Below are 23,068 nucleotides of genomic sequence, written 5' to 3'. Positions count from 1 at the left end.
TTTGAATAGTGATTCCTGTTATTGCAAAGAATATTTCCGTTGTTCTAGGTCAGTGCCTCTAAAGCACAGATTGTAAACTGTAAGCATAAATGCTCAAATAAAAGCTTTGTAAAGTAAATGCTCATCTTTTACTTTTAATTTTACATCATATAATCCCACATCCAGGTGAAGAATATGGCTAGGCAAAAGGGAAGGAAATGGAAATTAAGTCGAAATGTCGAGGTGAAATTAAAAAAAAAATGCTAGTTAGTTTTTGGTATAATAATACGATAAATAAAACTTACCAATTTCTGGTTATACTTTTTTTTGATGAACAAAGCCAAAATGTTGTGATTAATAGAAAAAAAAAATGCATTCACGTACAGACTGCAAGTCACGTGACCCAATGAGTGACGTCGTTTGGAAAGATGGCCGCTCCCTTTGGAGCAACGCTGTCTCTGTAATCACGTTTAGCTTTAGATTTGTGTAGCGTATAGTGGTAAAAATAGCTTTAATTGAGCTGTACATCTTAGCCGAGTGTTGTAACAGTTGTGGCAGAGATGAAGACCTTCTGTGGAAGAGCCAACCCGACCACCGGAGCCTTAGACTGGGTGGAGGAGAGCGAGGAGTATGACTACCACCAGGAGATAGCCAGGTAGCTCCGAGCTTAGCAGCACATCATGGAGAGAAGCAGCACACATGTCAACGTTGTTTTGTAGTCGGTGTAAATGTGGTATAGCATTTTATCAGTCCTCTGAAAACATGACGAAGACCCTAAATCAGACAATAACAACATATGTTTTCGTGATGTGTATGCTAAGAAAAAGAGTTAGACTTCCATAATAAAAAACTTTTTACAAGGAGTGTGGCATGTAAGGGTTGTAACAGGGGATTCTGTCTTTTGATGCAAATGCTTCCACACACAGTGTGTTGTGATATAGTTATGTCAAAGTAAAAGTTTTTCTCTGACGATTTATTTAACTTGTGTGTGTGTAGTATTTTTGTGTTTCTCACATATTATTACATTATCATCTGCTCTTTTGTCTGAGGGATAACTGATTTATAAAAGTCTGACAGTGATTTATCAATCAATATTTGATATTATCGCATTTTCTGAGAATGTTCCTTTAAATCATTTTAATATTGTGACAAACACAAGTACAGTAGGGCTCTGTATTGGCTCATATCACGATTCAGGGTATGATTCAACATGTTGCAATATATTTGCAACAATGTAATCACGGTGAAATTTTGACCCCCTCATGACTCGGCAAGTTTCGTTGGCCTCTTTCCTTTGTGTTTACAATTTGTCTCATGTGCTAACTCCTTGCTGCCTTTGTTTACATGTAATTTAATGTAATAATTGATACAGTGTTTTAAGAATGACTACTGTATAATTAACATAATATCATGATAATCAAGTTGTGCGACAATATAGTTTTGTTGGTTTTTTTCAACTGAAACATGACTTGCCAGATTCTTCCCCAGATCACAAGGACTCAGAAAAAGCTTAAATGCTATTTACCTTTTGTTAAAAATCAGAGTATAAGAAAATCACCACAATTTTATTGGATTTATTAGCTCTGTCTTTATCTCTCAGAAACTTAAGTTTGGTATTGATATTATTAAAGTAAGCTGCAAGGTACTTACATAAAAGCATCAATAAACCCAACACTAGCAGTGATCCATCTGAATCTACTGTGCTGTTTATCTTTCAGGTCCTGTTACGCAGACATGCTCCATGACCATGACCGGGTGAGTGTTAGATGACATCATCCAGACAAATATTTATCTGATTTGCCTCATAATTATTTATTCAACAGCAAAAAACAACACTTAGGCACCAAAGTTACTTATTTAAATCTCTCTGCAGAGCGCGCTCGCTCTTCTTCAGCTCTGACGCAGCTGATGTTCTTTTTTCCTCCAGAATGAGAAGTACTATCAGGGCATCCGGGCAGCTGTGAGCAGAGTGAAGGCCCGGGGTGAGAAGGTCATCGTGCTGGACATCGGGACAGGAACAGGCCTGCTGTCCATGATGGCTCTCACTGCCGGAGCGGACTTCTGCTATGCTGTGGAGGTACAGATGCTCTGCCTGTATGTGCTGCATGAGGACTGTACAATACCAATGCCAAAAGGTCCCCTCATAAGAAACAATATGGGTGTATGGGTGTAGGAAAGCCATCTTAACTTGTGAAAGCAAAATATGTATAAAGAGTAACAAGTGCCACTAAAATAGCTTTAATCCTAGAAATTATGTGTCTTCCTCTGTCGTCTCTGTATCAGGTTTTCAAGCCCATGGCTGAGGCTGCTCAGAGCATCGTGGAGAAGAATGGCTTCTCTGAAAAGATCAAGATAATTAACAAACACTCCACTGATGTCACTGTGGGGCCAGGTCAGAGAGAAACACACATACACAGTGTCACACTATAAATATGTCCCTTTGTTTCTGTTGACTGTTAAAACCTTCATCTATGTATTTCAATATGTGTGTGTTTATGAGGTATGTGTTGTGTTTGTAATCAATCAGATGGAGATATGCAAATGAAGGCCAATGTTCTGATCACAGAACTGTTTGATACAGAGCTGATAGGAGAAGGAGCGCTGCCAAGCTATGAACATGCTCACCAAAACCTGGTCCAGGTGTGTGTTTGTGTGTGCATTAGTATGTTAATACGGTATGCATGATAAATTACATCAATATGTAGTTTTGTTTTTTTACACGCAAGACAAGCTTTTATAATTATTTGTGTTCAATGAAAGTAAATAAAACATAGTACAAACATTTTGGTAAAAAGTCCCAGTTGGTAATCGGTTCTGTTTCCTCGCGTCCCTCTGCCCTCTAGGCAGGTTGTGAGGCGGTCCCTCACCGGGCCACAGTCTACGCTCAGCTGGTGGAGTCGGAGCTGCTGTGGAGCTGGGCCCAGCTGCAGCCGGTGGAGCAGGAGGGGGCCCGGGTGGTCCCTCCCCCCGCTGTGGGTTGCTGTGCTGGAGCTCATTCAGTGTGTGACATCCAGCTGAGTCAGGTGTCTCCTCACAGCTTCACCCCGCTGGGTCCTCTCTGCACCATGTTCAGGTAGGAAAGTGACAAACATGTTCTCTGAGATTGTCTCGTCTCAGCACCAGTGTCTGACATCTTGTTTTCCATCTCTCTGCTCTCAGTGTGGATTTCAGCAAACCAGTTAGCAGTGCGTTACAGACCCACTCCTCCAAGTTTGTGGCTCAGTCTGGCGGTCGGGCCCAGGTGGTCCTGTCCTGGTGGGACCTGGACATGGACCCCAGTGGAAGCATAGTGTGCAGCATGGCCCCCAGCTGGACGTACCCACAGCCAAAGACGGCTCCGGTAAGTTTAAATTCTGTTATGTTCTCTGTCGAGCTCCCATCAGCCCCTGCTAATCTCTGTGCTGTGTTTCAGTGGCGGGACCACTGGATGCAGAGTGTGTACTTCCTGCCTGTGGAGAGCAGGGTGACCAAAGGAGAAGAGCTGAGTCTGACTGTGTGCCATGATGACTACAGCCTGTGGTACAGCCTGCAACTGCACAGGTAACAGCAGACCGTGTAAGTTATGTTTTAGAAACACTGTTTGGATCCGTGTCTTCTGCAGCACTGAAAAGTGCAACAGAAACAGCTACAGGCTTTTTGCAAATCCAAGGCCTACGCAGAAGCAGCTCACAGTAACAGGAGCATCCATTGTTGTCAAAACAATCATACAATGTCTATTTACTGTCTGTTCTGAAGATTTTACTGGTATCACACAGTCGTCATCCTTAGAAAATGGAGCTCAGATGGACTACAGACTTTTTCGGCTTAGATTTTTACTCTCTTCCTTCGCTTGTATTGCAAACTAGCTATGTTTGCAACAGCAAAAATGGCACCCCAAAATATGAGGGCAGAGGTTGTTATGGATTAGGAGGATACATTTTACAGTGTTTTGGCTGACTCAGATATTCATCCATATTTAATCGAGCCAGAATATATGGCTGAAGAAATGCAGCAGAGCATGATTAAACATTACCTATAACACAACTATGTGAATGCTCTAAACGGTCTATATGTGTTATCAGTGAACAGGACTCTCGGACTGAGGCTCCTCCCTCTCGGCCGTGTTGTACCTGTCAGGCTCACCTGGTTTGGACTCGGCCGCGTTTCGGAGAACTCAACGACAGACAGCGTACAGAGAGCTACGTCAGCGCACTGCGCAGTGTAAGTGATGGAGGACCAGTCAGAAGTGTCAGTGAATATTTAGGTACTATAATTCTCTGACAACCTAATGTGTTCCCTTCAGGTTCTGAAAGAGGACAGTGTTTGTCTCAGCGTGAGTGATGGAAGTCTGCTTCCTGTGTTTGCTCACATGCTCGGAGCCAAGAAGGTACTACGTGGGCACATACCTTTACGAACCACAAACTCTATTCAGACTCTGTTATTGACTTCTCTTTTACTCTCCTGGCCTCTTCATAGGTCTACGGTTTGGAAAACTCCAGAATGTCCAAACAGGTTGTTGAGCAGGTAAAAGAACTATTTAATGTACCTCACTTTCGACAACTGATAGAAAGTCATTGGTATTTTTACCCTTCTTTTATATAATCACAAAAGCATTGAACTCCAGAGGCAGCTGATGATGCTTCACATCTCTTCTTGCAGGTGTTGGAAGCTAACTCAGTTAAAGGAGGTGTTGAGCTGCTGGAGACCAAGCCTGAGCAGCTGACCACTAATGATCTAGGAGGGGAACAGGTACCTGTTAGTGGTGTGTTCTGCAACCCACACCCGCTTTGTTTTGGTAACATAAAAAGTCAGAAATGTTCATCACAGTGGAGTGAGTGTAAAACATCTCTCCCTCAGATCTCAGTCCTGATGGGTGAACCGTTTTTCAGCACCAGCCTCTTACCCTGGCATTCGCTCTTCTTCTGGTACTGTCGGACCGCACTGGCAGGTCTTCTGCGGCCCAACGCCACCATACTGCCCCGCTCTGCCACCCTGCACATGATGGCTGTAGAGTTCCAGGTGAGACATTACATGTTTTTTAAGGGTTTCCTTGACTTTTTTAGGAGATTGAAGTCCTGCGCAACATCCTTTTTTTTTTTAAGATCTTTAAGATTTGTGAATGGTTGGATTTACATTTCAGAATATTGTCATAACATAATTATAATTAAAGTTAAGTTATATAAATGTTGTCTTTTCCATGTTTGTAAGGATTTGTGGAGGATCAGAGCACCGTGTGGTACATGTGAAGGCTTTGATGTCACGCCCATGGATGAAATGGTCCAGGTAAACACTTTTATATATACTAATGTTTCTTAGCGGTCAGATTTGATCTCCAGGAAACTGATATTTTCATTATGAAGAACATTATTTAAATCAGAAATCATCTATAAAAGAGCATTTATGAGAGAAGATGGAATTCTACATTACTGTAGGTATTTGTGTATTTAATATCAAGTCTAAGTGTGTTTGGATTTTCCAATGTGTTTCTAAAATCATGTATTTTCCTCAGCGATCTCTGGATTTCCGTGAGTCTCGTGAGGCAGAGCCCCACCCTCTCTGGGAGTACCCATGCCTTGCTCTGACCCAGTCCTCAGCCGTTATGACCTTTGACTTCACACAGTGCCTCCCTCAACAGCCAATCAGCAGTCAGGGCTCACTGCCCCTCACAAGGTACAAGGTTCTCCCGTCAGTATAAAACCATGAAGCATACACCAAATTATGAAAACTGGTTGATTCTAAAGTATCCATACTACATAGTATGTTAATTTTGGAGTAAACTGAATATTTACCTCTCTTCTTTATGATAGGATATATCTGTCAGGCTCTAATTGTAAACAACATTTTCTCATAGTTTGTGAAAATGTCTGTTTCAGGGTTGGTCGTTGCCATGGAGTTGCCTTGTGGATGGAATATCACCTAACCGATGACATCACTGTCAGTGCAGGTCTGATTGGACCAATCAGTGAGCAGGTATCACAGCATACACCAACATTTTGATCATCTTTGCACTCTTTTTTTTGTTTATTCTGGTTGTTTTACTGCCCTTTAAACTCAATTCATTCTCTTGAAACAAAGTCATGGAACTAGGGCTGCAATTTATACTAATTTTTGTCTAAATAATTAACCACGAACTGCCTGAACTTCTGTGTTATGGTCTACAACTGGCAAGTCAGAGCACTCATCAGGTGGTAGCAGGTACATGTAGTTTAGAGATGGATTTTCTGACAGGTTTTCTGTTCCTCCCTTGCAGGGCGAGTGTGAGTGGAGTCGACACAGGAAACAGGGAGTGTATTTTTTCAGCTCACCGTGGGAGAGCTCAGGCGACGGCCGAGCCGCAGTGTCTTACAGCTTCACATTCGATCCCAGTATAGGAGACATTAAGATGGACTTCAGCATCAAAGCTCAGTGACTGAAGGACAGACTCTTAATGCTGCGCTTTTTACCTCACTGTTCGAATTCTGGCCTTCATATTTTACATCTGTGGTTCAGTCAGTATGGTTACATTAACTGACAATAATTCAGTGCTTTTAGACTGTAGAACCTCAGAAGACTACCTATGATAATGTTAATAAGAGTGAATATTAAAGTGTTAATTAAACAACCAAATCTATCACATCAAAGTCAGATGTCACTGACTGGCTGATAGATACTCAGTCAGTGAGTTCAATGCAATTAGGGATGCAAAATTGTTTGTGCTAGTACCTCATTAACGTCATTACAGCCAAAAATCCTGTGTATTTAACCATAAACCACCGAGCAAAGCCAATTGTGTGATAGAAATGTTTTATAAAGTTTTATATTTGTTTGTAGTCCAGTTTTTTGTATTACTGTTGAGTTTCAATGAAGGATGTTAACTTCTTTCTGAAGAGCAGACTGCAGAGATGTCACTGCTGAGTTCTTCAAGTCTAATATTATTTCAAAGACTGTTCATGTTGTTCACTAAAACAACTCTTCAACGTTTGTGGTGATGCTGTCCAGACAGTGATAGAGGAATGTGCTTACATATGTGAGAATGTATCATTTGCTGACTATTAGACACATTCACTGAAATAAATGGGTTGCCTTTAAACGTACTGCAAGTCTGACTTTATTACACGGCTTTGGTGAATACCTGATTCTGATTGGTCAATTACGGCCTCAGGTCTCAGTTATGATTATAGACTGAAGGACCTCGTCCAAACATATCAATCCTCAGAAATCTAGTAAATTTAAAGTCAGTCTGTCTACGCGCCTGTCAGTTCCTTGGCAAAAAAAGAAAACGGTGCAAAAATAGGAAGAGAAGTTAAAAGACAGAAAGCAAGATAGAGAAATCGACAACGTAAAGAAGACAAACCTGGAGACAACACTTAACAGAACATGGGCTATGGTTGTGTTTAAAGACTAAAGGCTTAATAATATAAAAATGTCACCAGATTTTATCTTTCTTAACCATCAATGGAAATGTTCAGTGTAATGTAATTCTAACAGCTAACCAAGCTAATTTTATGAAGGCTACTAAGTTAACTATTTCAGTTCCCACGGTAATGGACTATTTTCAAAGGAATATTTGTATTAAATTGATTGTTAGTAGTAGCCATTTAATAATATAATTAACAGCAAGTGGGTTGTTTCAAACTACCGGCTTTATTTTTGCTATAATGAGCAGCTTGCTGTGTATTTATCTGTTACGTATAAAGTTAAAACAAAAAAATGAACACAAACATCTTTTGCCAAACTTGCCTTTATTCCCATAAATAAGCTTGAATTTGACATTGTGCTGTTTTATTTGGGCCTTTGTTTGCTTATTAATGAAATATAGTTTTTCTTTTATCCTGTAACAGTGTGAGTGATCAGACGTAAATAGAACTTCAACTGAAAAGAACAAAAAAAAAAAATGCATTTCAGTGCTTTTAACTACTTCGTAAGAAACCTCTCCAGGTATCTCTTTGCATAACTTGCATAATTAACAACAAGAATTTCATTTTGATTTAATTTAAATCTCTCACTGTCAAACTTGCTATAATCAGAACATCAGAAACGAAGATGTGCGTCAATCTCACCCAGGTAACACTGCCATCAAACAAGCCATCCACTGAGCGGACAGACAGACATCAACATCATATTTGCGGTGAGACTGAAAAAGCAGCTCTAAGCTCTGTTTTTGCAGAGAGACTCCAGGGATGTCGCAGGATGGAACAAAATAAGGAATGTAATATTTTGACTCATGGGCTGTTGAATGTGTATACTCTGTTGTTTCATGCATCTGTCAGCGTCTTGTTGTCCAGCACAATCTTCTCCCCTGGTTTGAACGCTGGCTTTCCCGCGTACGGACAGCTGGCACATCGGAAGGCATCACCCAGGTAACACTGCCATCAATAGAAAATGAAATTATTATTTGTTAACACTGTTAACAGGTCAGTATGATGGAAGGGAAAATATGAGAAAATGGTGAGAGTTTAACAACATATAACAGAATATACTCACACTTCCACAGGCAGATTTTGGCAGGTCAGGCTTCTGTTTTCCCTCACTCTCCTGCTCCAACTCCTCAGCAAGACCACATGAGCTGGACAAACATACAACACATGGCATCATATTATGTGTAAATGCCTTTTAAAGCATGGATAACATAGCTCACATCCAACATCCACAACACACTCCTGTTTATGGCATACAAACATATTACATGACCTCACCAGTTCTTGCAGGCTTTCTTCTTCTTGTTGGCTCCATCTCCGCAGCCTGGTGCCTTCAAAGAAGCTGGGTCAGGTTTCTTCAAGTCATCGTCATCGAGCAGAGCATCAGAGTCCACCAGGTCCTAGAGAATGGAAACCAAAGCGACAAGAGAGATTCAGTACACACAGGAAATACACTGTGCATGAAAAGTATGTGTGGCTCCGTACTGAGCAGGCCGCACTGTATTTAACAAGTCTTTAAATTCAGACCCAGAAAGGTACCAAATCAGTTACATACCACATCGTCATCACCCATGTCATTGGCTGAGAGCGTCCACATTTTGACCGTGTTGGGATCCAGAGCAGGTTTCTCCGCTGACACCACAGATGTAAGTAAATATTAGCATCACATACACTTTTAAAATAAAATAGATGAAACAATCTCAAAGAAAACTAATGAAAATAAATAAATAAATGCAACACAATGACTTCACATATTATCAACAACAAAAAAAAACATTCACAAATATTCATGGACACTAGCTGAAAACAATAATGAAGTTTAAAGGAACCAAAATATTTGTTTACAAATCACCACATTTAATGGCTGTTCTTGCTCCGTGGTACATAACATATTAAATCATTAAACTTTTACACTTTTCAGCACTTGTATACTACTGTATACATGTATGCCTCTATACCGATTAATGGAGCGAATTAATGACTTTCAAAAGGATCAAAGATTTTGAAAATAAAAATGCTTAAACAAAAAGAAAGCTGTTTATTAATCCACCTGGCTTTGCTGTTTTCTTCCCGAACGACAGTTTAATCTGACTGGATGATCCCACCTCAAAGCTGGGTTTGGCAGCAGATACGCGGACTCTACATAGAGTGTTTCCTTGGTAACCACTAGCCGTCCTGAGGCAGTTTAATGCTCCTGGACTCAGTTCTGCTTTGTGGACCTGGTTGGAGAGGAAGCAGGTGGGTCAACAGGTCAAAAGGGATTTAACTGGAGTAGATGCTTATTAACACTGATAGAACACTTATTTTGGATTATGTTTCTCATATTCCTGCCTGTACACTGTGGCTTGGTGAGCCTAACACTCCCCTCTAATGCACAATGCACCTAAAAAATGACTAATTTATTAAGGTTGTTTGTTTTCTCATCAGCTCTGCAAGTAATCAATCAGTCAAAACTGTTGATGATTACTTTTAATGCAGAGACTTTTTGGGGGGACAAAATATTATTCCCCACAACTCAAATTAGAGTTCTTCCAAAGGTTCCTGGTCTCTCGCAAAAGTTCCTGTGATGGAAACACAGCTTCGCAAAACAAAAACATGTTTAAAGTTCCACACACTGTGTGTAAACCAACTCCCTCACCTCTGTCACTGACATGAAGCCAGACAACTTCAGAGCTGACATCAGCTTCTCTGCGGTCCTAACATTCTGCGCCTCAGCTCCTGGAGCACAGAAACCAACAATTCAAACACAATCAGAGCCACAATCAGCTCAGTGGCTATGTGGGTAAAGTGATGTAACATGTCACAGGACATAAATCATGACATTTTTTTACATTTATTACAATTTCATTTTTTAAAAGGGGGTTTTATATCTGAAATAACCACAAGGTTCAAAAAAATATTTCCTTTCATGATTTAAAGCTCCTGTGAGGAGTTTTTTGGTGGTTATGAAACAGACTGAAATTAATACTCGTGATTCTATATGACCTACAAAAGCAAGCAAGACCACTAGTGACAAGATTGATGATTTCTTTATAGACATTTTGAATGCCTGTAACTGCTGCTGCGGGGTAGGTGTCAGACAAGGAGATTGACAGCATGTAGGGGCAACAGCCTTTGTTTACATTTTTCACAGCAAAGACTCATGTTGAGTGATCTGTTTAAATGATAAAAGAAAGCAGGAGGAGATTTTTCACCAGAAAACACGACTTAAATGTGTACAGGACAAGATCAGAAAAGAGACAATAGGTACTTCGTTGTCCACAGGGGGCGCTAAAATCAACACAAACTGAAAGTTCCTCACAGTAGCTTTAAATTCCAACATCAGGTGTATATCATTGCATTTACCAATCTGCATAAAGAAATGACTTTCTTTCTCACCTGTAACTCCTTCATCCAAGACTATCTTCCCACCAGGTTTAAGCAATCTGGCCATTTCTGCAAGAGTCTCTGTGTCGTGGATCGAGGAGCTGTCAGCCAGAAGGCAAGAGAGCACCCAGTCAAAGGTGGATGCTGAATGGGAAGCTGAGAAGAGGAGAGGATCAGTTTACTCCTGATTTGGTGGGGACAAACAACTTTTCACAGTTGCAGCTATACTTTGTAATTCAGGCCAATAAAGCAATACGTCTTTTACATAAAAATATTGATAAGTGTGACTTAATATAGAAAATGAAAAGTCACTCACATATCAATAATCTCTCCATGTTCTCCACTGACACTTTGCCTTTTGCACCGACAATGGCACCCAGTTCCTCTACATACTGTTTCAGGGCTGTTGGTGCTGAAGGCTGAGTCCAAACAAACAGCACCCGATCTCCTGCTTTGATGCCAAGGCCTGACATGATTTCCTGGAAATAATAAGGAAATTTATACAAGTTACAAAACAAAACAAAAACAGTCTCCTCTCGTTGTTTCCGGCCCATCGAAAGAGTTCTGAAAGCGGAAACACGTGACATGTTATTAAACATGATCCATCCAGATCAATGACTGTATGATCCATACCAACAGAAACGACCAAACTGAAAACACAGAAATATTACAATCCAATTCGTAGATGAAGTATAAGAATAAACGTAAGCTCTCTTAACATATTCATGATTATGTTTCTATTAAAGCCAAGAGTCAAAGATTAAACGTTAACCTGTCCTATGTCAAATAACTACATATGACCTTGAAATTCATGTAATACTATGAGAACGTTGCATTAGTTCATTACAATATGTAATAATATTTCAATATTTTCCCATAAAAACTCTGGTATCACGTGGAAGGGTTGAATGTTATGAAAGGCTCTATTACAAGATAGTCTGATTACCTGCGCAAGTACTTCCTCTATAACGTTAATACATAGTCACGAAATATAGTTATATATGTCAGCTTTAGCCTTAAGAAAAACGTAAAAGGGTTAGCCCGATTAAATAATTAAGCCTGTTTTTTGACACAGGTGAAAATCATAGGTTGCCTTTACATAAAGCGTGACGCAGAAAACACCGGGTGGTAGTTTCAAGTTTTCGTTGTTAACAATATGAGTCTGGTACACGGCTACCAACGAACACAGTATGCTCACCTTTTTGTGTGGTTATTCTTCAAAGCTTGGTGGTGAAATGCTAGATTTTATTCTAATATACCCACTACGCCAGTTGTTATCTTCGTGTAAGCTTCACTGTCAAGTAACGCAGGGGAGAAATAAGTTTCCGTTGTGAATTTTCAAAATAAAATCATTTGAATTTGTATCAAAAATGCGGTAGGCTAAAAGGTTGGCTGTCTTCTATGTAATTGCTATTCATTTGTATAATTTTATGCGATTTGCAAACTTACCACCAATAAATATAGTGGAGAAAAAAAAGATGGTGGTTAGATTAAAATTATCAAGAGAGAGAGAATAGAAAATACACTGTATGTTTTTTCTAAATTAAGGGGATGAGGCAGATGTTGACATCAGTAAGCCTACACATGTGATTTGAAGTGAGTACAATATATTTTGCACTCTGAACACAAGCTTTGTGTGCATATTGTATTGTACTCAGTGTGCGTTTTATGGAACGAGTCATCTCTATACTCACCCAATTATGTTGCATTGTTTTCACCGTTCTGTACCACAGTATCTTAGACTATTTCTGAAGAGGAAATAAATAGTACTTTTTGCAACATTTAAAAAAAAAAAGTGGTTATATATTTAAGAATAAGTTTCTTTTTCTCATTTGCTCCTTTTATAAAATAATCTAAGTGTTTGTGTGTTTTATTTTGAAGCATACTTGGCTTTATACATGCCAGCTTGATTAGTTCGGGGTTTTTTTTTAGAACTTTATTTATAACAAAAAACAAAACATTTACAAGTTTATCTGTATACAATACAGGGACCAACAATTGACATATATACAGACATTATGAAATTATATATTATCTTCCTTTAAAGCAAAATAAATTAAAGAGAAAGTAAAGGACATAACAAACAAAAAACAACTGATTCGTTCGTATTTCACAATTGAGTCGCGCTAAAATGACGCAGCTGTGTCTAAAATAGTCTCTCAGTGCAGCTGGATATGGCGGCGCTACTGAGAGGTCTGCGGGCTGGAAGGGCACTCCGTGGGCTATGCAGCGGTAAAACCAGACTTCTGTGTTGTTGTTTCGTCTTGGTAATAATTGACAGCTTGAAAAATTGATCCTGCAATGTCCGTTCTTTGAGCTATTTGTTGCATGAAGTGGAAACGGCCGGTGTTGACGTTAGCTATCCATGCCAAAGTCACTTGTCACAGAAGGTGAACATGAAGGGCAGTATTTGGCAACATTATGTTGCCTGTGGCTTTAAAAACCTAATCATTGTTAATTGACTTATTGATTTGGCTCTGTGGAACCTTAAAACATTAATTGCCTGTTAAAATAATGTTCCTGCAAGTGCATGGGGGCGTCTTCTCTCTGGTTATGCAAGCTGTCAAAGTATGTCTCTCCTCAACTGGCTATAGAGTTGTGTTGTTGTTGGCACAAGAAGCTCCCTTCAATTACATAGTGTAAACCCACATATATTAACCATATTTAATTTCAGTGTTGTTCTCCTGTTTGTTGCATCCTGAAAGACACACAGTGAAGTTAAATTGCACAACATACAGTAGTTAAAACCATTGTACCATTCTACCACTTGTAACACATAATCAAATGCTGTCTGCAGTATGAAAAACTGTATATCATTCAAAATAGTAAAGGGTTCAATACCTTCTGTTTTATATCACTTTCACCTGCACTGAACACATTTGGGAGTAGGCAGAAATTCAAACAGAAGATTGTAGCAAAGGACCTTAGTGTTGTAGTATCCACATTGCATAAAGCTGTTAAGAATTTGAGGCATGTGGCTGCAAGAGGGAAGTTGATTAAAGAAAGCAATAAAGGATTAGTACAGTGAAGGTGGAGGGGGGAAAGCCTGGAGCAACAGCCATCTAGATTGACACAATCATTTAAACTTCTTGAATTTTGTCACAACTGAACAAGGTAAAACAATTATAGAACAATATACTAAATGAGACATTTATGGTAAGACACACACAGAGGGAAAAAACAGTCAGGCATGCAGGAGGTTCAGTATTTCCTCTGCTTCTTGCTTAACTTTCTTGAAATGGCATCATGAAACGTGGTAATGCACTTCAAAACACATTAAACATTCTTCGGTAGAAGATTGTGTCTTTCAACAGGATCATGAACTGAAAGCTTCTAGAAATAAGTGTCAAAACATTGGGTTGTTTTAAAGGTTAGAAGTGAGTTTAAATCCAATTGACCTACAGTGAAGAGATGGTCCAAACTAGCTTTTATGTCAAGGTGCCATCATTTCCCACTCCAAAGCATGGATTTATCATGAAACTTCTTCATTCAGTTTTAATTCACTAGTCCAAACTAGAAATGTGTATGTGACAGGTTCACTTCTTAACAGAAAAAAATAGTAATCTATTATAAAAAGTTAAGTGTAGAAACAAAGATGTTTTTTAACTATTTAGTGTAACCCATTTTTTCACTGTCAAGTTACAACTTTTTTTGAGCTTGCATGATTTGTTTTTTTTTTAGGTTTGGTCATATTATCTCCAACCAAATAGAGGCTAATAAATAAATCTCTATCTCCCTACAGTGGTGGCTGCACCACCAGCTGCAAATCCCCAGGGCAGCAGCCTGAGACGCAGCTTCCACTGTGCAGCACTGAGGCTTCAGGATGAATCCAAATCTGACAAACCCCCCTCCTCCTCATCCACAACCTACCATGAGCACTACCAGGCTCACTCTGCTGAACAGGACGCAGCCGCAGCTTCTCAGGATGACTCAACATCTGACCCCGCAGCTGAGGAGGCCTCCAGGCCAAACACCAGGTCAGCTGGTACAGAAACACACATAGTACATAATACTACATATTATATGACACAGCAATGAGTTGCTGCACTTATTAAGCAGGGTATCACCTTTCAGGGATTTTGTGGGAACAAGTTCAAAAAGTTCTCAAGTCATGTCTTGTTCTTTTTCATTGCTTCATTTAAACTGAAACATGACTCTTTCTGTGTCTGTGTGAAAGTTACCAGGACCAGAGCGGAGAGCAGGGCGAGGAATACGAAACAGAGGAGCAGCTTCAGGCTCGAATCCTGATCGCTGCCCTGGAGTTTGTCCCCTTGCACGGCTGGTCCATGGAGGCTATTGCAGCCGGGGCTGAGGTGAGCGGGTGTGAGGCGGCAATAGGAGAAGCTTCAGATCAAACACAACTCAAAGCCAGAGCACTAAAGTGGAATATTATTTGGTTCTTTTACCTGGACACAACAAGCTTCACATTCTTCCCCTCTTCTTTCACTTTGAGGGTTTGTTTTTACAGCCAAAGTGAGTAGATGTGTTGTTGACTTAATTTTATTTTATTGTCATTTTATTTTTTCACATACTATTTTTTTGACAGCTGCAATTGCATATGCAATTAGTGAAAATAATTTTTGCAACATAATTTTTATTTTCACAAAAAGAAACCCTTAATAATGTGACACTTAGGTATTTGTACTTAATTTTGACCGAAAAATATCAACTCACAACTTTCAAAAATCTAGCTTGAAGATGTTATTTAACTCTTAAACATCTTTTATCATGATAAATTGCAAAAAAAAAAAAAAAGTTAATGAAGACAATAACAATGTAAGCATGTGGGGTTGTCAAGGGTCTTTTGACACCAACCATTAACCACCAAGCGGAAACCTTTATTAGAAGTCTTTTGTAGTTTCTCCAGTCTGTGATACAAACAGAAACATAAAGGAGTAACACAGCTGTGAAAAGCTGTTATTACTATCATACAGCTAATGTTGCATTTCCTGTGTTCCTTGTTGTGTTTGTATCAGACACTTGGCCTGTCCTCTGCTTCCACTGGTATGTTCTATAATGGAGCTGGAGACCTCGTCCTGCACTTCATCTCCCAGTGCAACTCACAGCTGACAGAGATCCTGGCTGAACAACACAAGCAGGTCCAGCTGGGCCAGGCCGAGTATGTACAGACACACAAACATACACCTGCAGTCTTCATCCCATAACTTTTAACACACATTAACCACAAGCATTTAAAAAGCATTCTCCTTTTTTTACCTATTAAAACTTACAATCTGCTGTTTTAATTAGCTGTAAAAGTCAGAGCTCCGAATAGAAAATGTCTTTGACAACTTTGTTTCAGGCAAAAGAGAACTGCTGACTTTCTAAGAGATGCTGTAGAGACCAGACTGAGGATGCACATCCCCTACATTGAATCATGGCCGCAGGTATGATGTGCATGGTGCCTGTAATTCTTTTATTGGTTTATTCCAATTACTGACATTACTGACAGAGGTCAGGGCCGAAGCAGAAACTCTTTCTAATCCTTGACTCTGAATGTTTCCACAGGCAATGAGCATCCTGCTCCTTCCTCACAACATCCCAAACAGCCTGAAGCACCTCTCCAGCCTGGTGGACGACATCTGGTTTTATGCTGGAGACCGATCGACAGACGTGAGTGGAACACTCATCCTCGATTACCTTGTTTCGACGTTGTCCCTGTCTACACAATAGAAATCATAATCAGGTTTTGATGCCCTATTAAATAGAATCATTTCATCATACCTCTAGTCAAAATTTTATTCCACAATGTTTCCACAAGAAACTATAGTGTATATGGTTGTCGGACAGTCAGTGCAACTTCCACTTACGTGTGTAACTTATTTTGATGAGTATGCCATGGTTGAATGGCTTGTATTTGGAAAAAAATAATTAATCCTGCTTTTTGCCACATTTTAATGAGGAAAAGGTGATTTAACAAGTAGTCAGATATATAAGGCAGCAAAAATGTTAAATATACATTTGTTTTTGTCTTTAACACCTCACAACGTGTCCTAACAGTAAGCAAGCATCTCACTATTGTGTTGCGTTGATCGGACGGTTTGTGTCCTCATTGAATCTATTTGCACTTTATTTTATTCCGTGTATACTTCTGTTCATGTCACTATGTTTTTTTTTCCCCAGATGAACTGGTACACCAAACGGGCAGCGCTGACAGGCATCTATAACACCACAGAGCTGGTCATGGTTCAGGATTCCTCTCCAGACTTCCAGGACACCTGGAACTTCCTCGACAACCGCATTCAGGATGTGGTCAACATGTCCACCACTGCCAAACAGGTAGAGTGCATTGCATTTAGTATTAAAGAGCTGAACAAAGGAGGGAACAGATTAAGTTTGGTCACTAGCCCCTTTTACACTGCCAGTTCAAGGTGTGATTATTACGCCTCTGTTACGTTTCATCTTCTATGTAAAACACACAGAGGCAGAATGGTAGGGCGAAGTCATTCCGCCTCTGAGCTGGCATCGGACGTAGTAACATAGGCGTAACAGAGGCGAAACCACGCCTGTGTTAACAGCGGAGCCGGCAGGGCAGAACAGCGCCGTGTCTGTGTATTTGGAACATGCGCTGTTTTTTTACACCTCACGCCCGTTTTGCCTCCGCAATGCCGGAACACAATTTAGAAACACACACTGGGGCGGCTTTATGGCAGCACTGCTTGGTCCAATGTAAAATGGCAAAGGCTGCATGACTTCTTTTGATACTTGTGTACCACCACACAACTTACAGTGACATGAATATGAGGCCAAATGCAAAGGAAAACTTCAAACTGAAAGCTGAAGATGCTTTAAATACTAAAATACTAATCGTTTAATGCAAAAATGCAATGGGTTCAGAATGAAGAGAGTGCAACATAAACTTAGATGTTCACAGCTATTTACATGACATTTGACCTAATTCCTTAATCATATTGTAAAATGTGTTTCGATTTGTCCCATAGGTTCAATCAACCGGTGAAGCTGTGGTGCAGGGGCTCGTGGGAGCTGCTGTAACAGTAAGTCTTTGCCTCTTGTCAATTTTTATATGCATTTTTATCAGCTTTCTATCCTTTTTGAATATATAAACTCCCTCCAGTAATCTGTCTTAATTTAAAACCTTTCCTCATGAGCATCTTGCTAATTGTATCAGTGTGTTTAAATGAGTTAATATTGCAGCACATTAGAACCATAGCATTAGAATAATTGGATGTAATAATTTACATGTAATGTTTGTCTTGTTTTTTACAGCTGAAGAACCTGACAGGATTGAACCAGAAACGATGATATAAAACACTTCTCACTCGGACTGATCCTGACTGGCTTATGTCATGAGCTGAAGATCAATTATATTTTTGCTCTTGTTTCGTATTTACTGTAAGGGAACTCTGAGAAAGTAATGTATTTGGCCTTTGTTCATCAACAGAAACCTATTATTATTTGTCACAAGCCATTGGTCTCTCTTTTTGCTCACCTGCAGGACCAGTGGATGTGTCTTGTTTTGTTTCACGGTCCAACACTTCACTCTTTTGCTTCCCTTTAAAAAAACACAGAGCACAATCATCTGTGAATTTGTTGTTGGTTCAAGACTTAAATAAAGGAGATATTGTTGTATATTAAACATTTTGTTTGTTGTTTAATCATTTGCTGAATATTAATCAAACTTTTTAATAATCTGTTATCTACAATAGAATAGATAAACCACAGGGACAACGGGGACATTTTCAAAAAAGAAGGTTCAAGTCAGGTTCAAGTTTTTTTTTAACGGATTATCTACTTTTTCTAAAAACAAAACGTTTTCAAATCAATGAAATTTAATCGTGTTTTTTCTCAGACGTAACAATCAGCGCTTTTATTTTGAAAAAGAAGCCAGTCATCTATGACCCGGATATTAAACAAATACCCGCCCCTTACGATATCCGAGACCAATCATCATGTGGGACTTACCTCTCCTGGCCAATCAGCGGGCGGTAAATAATTTCGTTCAGGCCTTCAAGCCGAAGCAGCGGTGGTGCGTTGAGTGTAGACGATTTTATAACGTAGTTTTTGGTTTATTTTAATCCAATAATGCCGTATGCTAACCAACCCACGGTGAAGATTACAGAACTGACAGACGAAAATGTCAAGTTTGTCATTGAAAACACAGATTTGGCGTAAGTATTCACTTATTTGTCTACTCCCAAGTGCGTGAAGCAGAGGGCAGCCATTATTATTCTCAGTTGATACTGATGTTATGGGAACTTACGCGTTTAATAACTAAAGTTACAACAAGATACTACGCACTGAAATAATATCGCTGATTCTGACATCGTAAACAAAGTTTGTGTGTGTCTTAGAAATAGATTCAGCTAGCGTAGGAGGATCACAAATGGTTGTTTCATATCTAGCACTGACATGTTTTCATTCAGCAACATCCAGTTTAGTTTATTTTCTGTCACTTTATATTAGTCTCGACTGACCTCCAAATACATCCTGTTTCTCCTTCACAGGGTTGCAAACTCTATCCGCCGTGTCTTCATGTCAGAAGTTGCCACTATAGGTAAAGTACCTTTTTGTTTTCCCAGGTGTTTTAAGGCTCTTTATTGAATTATTATTTTCATTATGTGACACGGTGCCGGAATTCTCTCCTTTTTTATACTTGTGGTGGGATCGTTTAACTTTGCCCTGCTTGTGCTCAAACTTTATGCTTTCACTCAATAATGTTGTTCCTTGCACAGGCTGCTCCTGGATTTTTTTTGTTCAATCACTGTCAAAATCAAATGCCAGGTGCAGTGCAAGCACACAGCTTTTTGCACAAGCAGAGACTATATGAGTGCAAGGGTTTTGAGGGAAAGTGTCATAAAAAATGATCATGTTAAATCCATTGGTCAAGCTTTCACACTGAAAGGCAATATTTCACGACATTTCAAGATATACAATCTTGCTCTATATGGTCGTTTATTGTCTGAAAATCAATTATTTATTTATTTATCTGCATGTATTTCACAGTATCCTGCTTACGCCCATAGGTACACTGTTATTTTGTGTCACATAAAATCACAAGAAGTGGAGCACAGTTGCTTGACTCCATCAGCAACATTGAAAACTGTAGTATGCAGAGCACTTTCTCCCAACAGTTACACACAACATAACACTTCTTCTTCCTCTATTTGTAGCAATTGACTGGATCCAGATTGATGCTAATTCATCGGTACTACATGACGAGTTTGTGGCACACAGAGTGGGTATGTACCACACTGTTTATCATGAGCTTTCAATGCAACTTGTAGTAATTGGATATAAATTACTCCAATAAGATCACAGGTGTGTGGTGCATGCTGGCGTAACAACATTGATGTTTTTTGTGCTGTCAGGTCTCATACCTCTCACAAGTGACGACATCGTGGACAAACTGCAGTATTCTAGGGTGAGTATACTGTAGTGACAGTCAGCAGTGAGGTAGCATTTCAATGAACCACTGATCTTACTGAAAATACAAGTTATACAAATTATTCTCTCTCTGTCTGTATCTGGTCCTCCTACAGGACTGTACCTGTGATGACTTTTGTCCGGAGTGTTCTGTTGAGCTGACGCTGGATGTTCGATGTACAGAGGACCAGACGCGTCACGTTACCTCACGTGACCTTTTGTCGAATAACCCCAGAGTCATTCCGGTGAGTCTTTTCTCTCGCTTCATTGAAGCCTTTAGATGGAAGAGGAAGCTGAAGGATTAGCTGACGATATTTTAATTGCTTTTTTAGGTGACTTCCAGGAGTAGGGACAACGATCCCAATGACTATGTTGAACAAGATGGTAAGATTACAGCTGTCTTTAAGAGCAAACAGCTGCTGTTAATGCGTTTTTTAAGGGATCATTTAATTGACAAATGTCACTTTATTCCAATTTTTTAAGATGTACCTTTCCTTATTCTCTCTCCTTCCATTTATATAATTGACTGACACGACACAGACATTTTACTGGTGAAGCTTCGTAAAGGTCAGGAACTGCGGCTCAGGGCGTATGCTAAGAAAGGCTTCGGTAAGGAGCACGCCAAGTGGAACCCAACCGCAGGGGTTTCCTTTGAGTACGACCCCGACAACGCACTGAGGCACACCGTCTACCCACGACCTGAGGAGTGGTATGTTCTCATTTCAGCATGGCTTGTCATAAAGGATCAGTGTTAAATAATGAATGTACAATATTGATGACTAATAAATAACTTTCTTTTGTTCCCAGGCCCAAGAGTGAATACTCAGAGATTGAGGAGGATGAGGTTCAGGCTCCCTATGACCCCAACGGCAAGCCAGAAAGGTGAGGAAAATGGCTCTGCCTCTGGGTTAAGTTGTGCAGGAGGTAAAGATACTAGGGATGGGCATTTCCAGTAATCTCAATATTCAAGTCATCTAATTACCTCATGAACGAGTAATCGAGCACTCCCAAATTATATATTTTTTACTGTTAAAAAAAACGCACGTCGGACACGGACCTCCCAGCCGAGGAAAATGCATTATACAACCTTAGCAAAGCCCTTCTTGTCTCAGTATCTTCCCATAGAGAGCCCACTAGACAAATCATTGGGATATGCCCAATAGAATTACCTTAAATAAAATACAGTTTATATAAATAAATTGTTTTTTCTCATAAGAAACCAAAAAAATATATCCAGGCATAAACCCACACACCTGTACTTTTGGATTAACAAAACATTCACAGGTTTTTTTTTTTAGCATACATGCTCACAGCATCTGTATGACATCATGTTAAAGTCCTTAAATGTGATGTGCTAGCGTGTACAATGTTCTAATCCATAAATCCATCCATAATATTATTATAGGTATGTTGGCTAATTGAAAATACTCACAACTCTTTAATAAATACTTCCATCATAAAAAAACACAATATGGTGCAGTGGTATAATGGTGTAATACCAAATAAATTAAAATAGTTTACGTAAAAATGTTTTTTTGACAAATATACTAATTCATCTATCATCATTATCTTTCCCTGCACAGATTCTATTACAACGTGGAGTCCTGCGGCTCGCTCCGACCGGAGACCATTGTGATGTCAGCGCTGGCCGTCCTCAAGAAGAAGCTGAGCGACCTCCAGACTCAGCTGAGCCACGAAATCCAGAGCGACGTGCTCACCATCAACTGAGGGCTGCTCCCTGACAGAGCGAGACCTGCATTCACACTGCTTTGTTATCAGCACAGGGCTGATTTAGGATCTCTGTTCGGTTCATTACAAACATCCAAACATTGTTCATGGAATCAGATGTATCCTCGCCGTAAACTGGCCTGGAACTGGATCTGTATGTGTCTGTTATGAAAGGCTGATCAGTGATTGTTGAGTTGTGGGGAATTTGGTCCAGTAAGATTAACTTCTTTCGCCTGACAGTTGTAAAAACAGTTATGTTAAATGTTTCATTAATAGTAATAATCACTCATAATTATGAGACCTCCATGTACAAAATTGCAAATGACATGAAAATGTTTTTTATATGGACTTGAGTCCTTGAAATTATGTCAGAACCAGCAGTGATTCTAACATTAGCGTGTGTCTCATATCATTTGATGCAGGGTCAGGGTCTGAAAGAATGTTTGTCTCAGAATGATAGATATTATGTTTATTATGTTAGATTATTATTTTGTACAATTTTCCTTTTTAAATAAATCTGTTTGAGAAACTTGGTAATCTTTTATTGACAATTTATTTATTCTAATGTCTTTTATTCCAACCAAAGCTCAAACACATCGGTATTAAAAAAAAAAAAAGGGAAGTCAGATTTTTGTTTATATATGATTTATTTATTTTGCATTGATAATTTTATAAATGTCAAGAACTGATTTAATTTCAATATTAGTGCAAGGAATAGGTAAAATAAATCAGATTAGGAGGATTTTTCACTTAAATGTTATGAAATGTGGATAGTTTAAAAACCACTTACTCCTATCACCTGGTCGTTACAGTCTTTTGTGCTCTCCAAACCTCGGAATTGTAATAGACAAAACAAGTCAATGAGTTTAAACTGTATGTAACTGTATCCACAATTCCTCTGGATATCAACTTCCTAAACTTAGTTGAAATTATAAACTGTGTTTCCATATGCTAAGTAAGATACTGGATTGTTTTATCATGGAACTCAAAGGTAGTCAGGACAGATACCAGAAGAAAGTTTATGTAGCTTCAAAATAAAGGACAATGTCATTGCAACCTTCTAGTAGTTTGAAACTGCTTTCTGCCAATATTTAGCCTATAACGACAAATAGGAATTATTTTACACATAACATACCAATACATATACATACAAATCATACAGTAAAGTTATATGGTTTTGACCATTCATGTATTTTAAGTTGTTTTGCAAATTTGTTCCGCGAGGCTTTTATTTT

General features: G+C 39.2%; 4 protein-coding genes across 4 annotated transcripts; 3 read left to right on the top strand and 1 right to left on the bottom strand.

Annotated features, from left to right (window-relative positions):
• Positions 1 to 436: 436 nt before the first annotated feature.
• Positions 437 to 7,031, top strand: prmt7 (protein arginine methyltransferase 7). Its single transcript, XM_069686615.1, has 17 exons — positions 437 to 634; positions 1,698 to 1,734; positions 1,907 to 2,056; positions 2,263 to 2,371; positions 2,507 to 2,619; positions 2,823 to 3,052; positions 3,139 to 3,319; positions 3,392 to 3,519; positions 4,041 to 4,179; positions 4,262 to 4,345; positions 4,435 to 4,482; positions 4,618 to 4,707; positions 4,816 to 4,977; positions 5,167 to 5,241; positions 5,468 to 5,628; positions 5,832 to 5,928; positions 6,209 to 7,031. Exons 1-17 carry the CDS (start codon positions 540 to 542, stop codon positions 6,365 to 6,367), a joined length of 2,058 nt encoding a protein of 685 aa, XP_069542716.1. The 5' UTR covers positions 437 to 539; the 3' UTR covers positions 6,368 to 7,031.
• A 631-nt stretch (positions 7,032 to 7,662) lies between these two features.
• ciapin1 (cytokine induced apoptosis inhibitor 1) lies at positions 7,663 to 12,036 on the bottom strand. The gene is made up of 9 exons (XM_069686305.1): positions 11,920 to 12,036; positions 11,038 to 11,200; positions 10,734 to 10,877; positions 9,994 to 10,073; positions 9,406 to 9,574; positions 8,911 to 8,987; positions 8,634 to 8,755; positions 8,422 to 8,503; positions 7,663 to 8,303 (listed from the first exon to the last, which is right to left on the bottom strand). Exons 2-9 carry the CDS (start codon positions 11,192 to 11,194, stop codon positions 8,193 to 8,195), a joined length of 942 nt encoding a protein of 313 aa, XP_069542406.1. The 5' UTR covers positions 11,195 to 11,200; positions 11,920 to 12,036; the 3' UTR covers positions 7,663 to 8,192.
• Positions 12,037 to 12,876: 840 nt separating this feature from the next.
• Positions 12,877 to 18,303, top strand: coq9 (coenzyme Q9 homolog (S. cerevisiae)). The gene is made up of 9 exons (XM_069686718.1): positions 12,877 to 12,953; positions 14,464 to 14,698; positions 14,899 to 15,034; positions 15,698 to 15,840; positions 16,024 to 16,108; positions 16,230 to 16,334; positions 16,845 to 17,000; positions 17,663 to 17,716; positions 17,949 to 18,303. The coding sequence occupies exons 1-9, from the start codon at positions 12,896 to 12,898 to the stop codon at positions 17,982 to 17,984; spliced, it is 1,008 nt and encodes a 335-aa protein (XP_069542819.1). The 5' UTR covers positions 12,877 to 12,895; the 3' UTR covers positions 17,985 to 18,303.
• Positions 18,304 to 18,695: 392 nt separating this feature from the next.
• Positions 18,696 to 22,362, top strand: polr2c (RNA polymerase II subunit C). The gene is made up of 9 exons (XM_069686701.1): positions 18,696 to 18,850; positions 19,187 to 19,236; positions 19,853 to 19,921; positions 20,051 to 20,103; positions 20,222 to 20,350; positions 20,438 to 20,489; positions 20,646 to 20,814; positions 20,913 to 20,987; positions 21,689 to 22,362. The coding sequence occupies exons 1-9, from the start codon at positions 18,765 to 18,767 to the stop codon at positions 21,831 to 21,833; spliced, it is 828 nt and encodes a 275-aa protein (XP_069542802.1). The 5' UTR covers positions 18,696 to 18,764; the 3' UTR covers positions 21,834 to 22,362.
• The last annotated feature ends 706 nt before the right edge of the window (positions 22,363 to 23,068 follow it).

Source organism: Semicossyphus pulcher, unplaced genomic scaffold, assembly GCF_022749685.1.
Source record: "Semicossyphus pulcher isolate SPU_LCO1_2020_fin unplaced genomic scaffold, fSemPul1.0.p SCAF_8, whole genome shotgun sequence".
In the NCBI taxonomy this organism is placed as follows: domain Eukaryota; kingdom Metazoa; phylum Chordata; class Actinopteri; order Labriformes; family Labridae; genus Semicossyphus; species Semicossyphus pulcher.
Note: the sequence above shows the minus strand (reverse complement) of the source record. Positions and strands in the feature narration are given on the sequence as shown.

Coding starts and splice junctions, on each gene's coding strand:
- prmt7 (XM_069686615.1), top strand. CDS start 540: ATGAAGACCTTCTGTGGAAGAGCCAACCCGACCACCGGAGCCTTAGAC. Junction 3,520..4,040: donor TACAGCCTGCAACTGCACAG/GTAACAGCAGAC, acceptor ATGTGTTATCAG/TGAACAGGACTCTCGGACTG. Junction 4,346..4,434: donor ACATGCTCGGAGCCAAGAAG/GTACTACGTGGG, acceptor GCCTCTTCATAG/GTCTACGGTTTGGAAAACTC.
- ciapin1 (XM_069686305.1), bottom strand. CDS start 11,194: ATGTCAGGCCTTGGCATCAAAGCAGGAGATCGGGTGCTGTTTGTTTGG. Junction 10,878..11,037: donor CATGGAGAGATTATTGATAT/GTGAGTGACTTT, acceptor TCCTCTTCTCAG/CTTCCCATTCAGCATCCACC. Junction 10,074..10,733: donor CTTGGATGAAGGAGTTACAG/GTGAGAAAGAAA, acceptor TCTGTGCTCCAG/GAGCTGAGGCGCAGAATGTT.
- coq9 (XM_069686718.1), top strand. CDS start 12,896: ATGGCGGCGCTACTGAGAGGTCTGCGGGCTGGAAGGGCACTCCGTGGG. Junction 15,841..16,023: donor GTCCAGCTGGGCCAGGCCGA/GTATGTACAGAC, acceptor ACTTTGTTTCAG/GCAAAAGAGAACTGCTGACT. Junction 16,335..16,844: donor CTGGAGACCGATCGACAGAC/GTGAGTGGAACA, acceptor TTTTTTCCCCAG/ATGAACTGGTACACCAAACG.
- polr2c (XM_069686701.1), top strand. CDS start 18,765: ATGCCGTATGCTAACCAACCCACGGTGAAGATTACAGAACTGACAGAC. Junction 18,851..19,186: donor ATTGAAAACACAGATTTGGC/GTAAGTATTCAC, acceptor TCTCCTTCACAG/GGTTGCAAACTCTATCCGCC. Junction 20,988..21,688: donor CCCAACGGCAAGCCAGAAAG/GTGAGGAAAATG, acceptor TTCCCTGCACAG/ATTCTATTACAACGTGGAGT.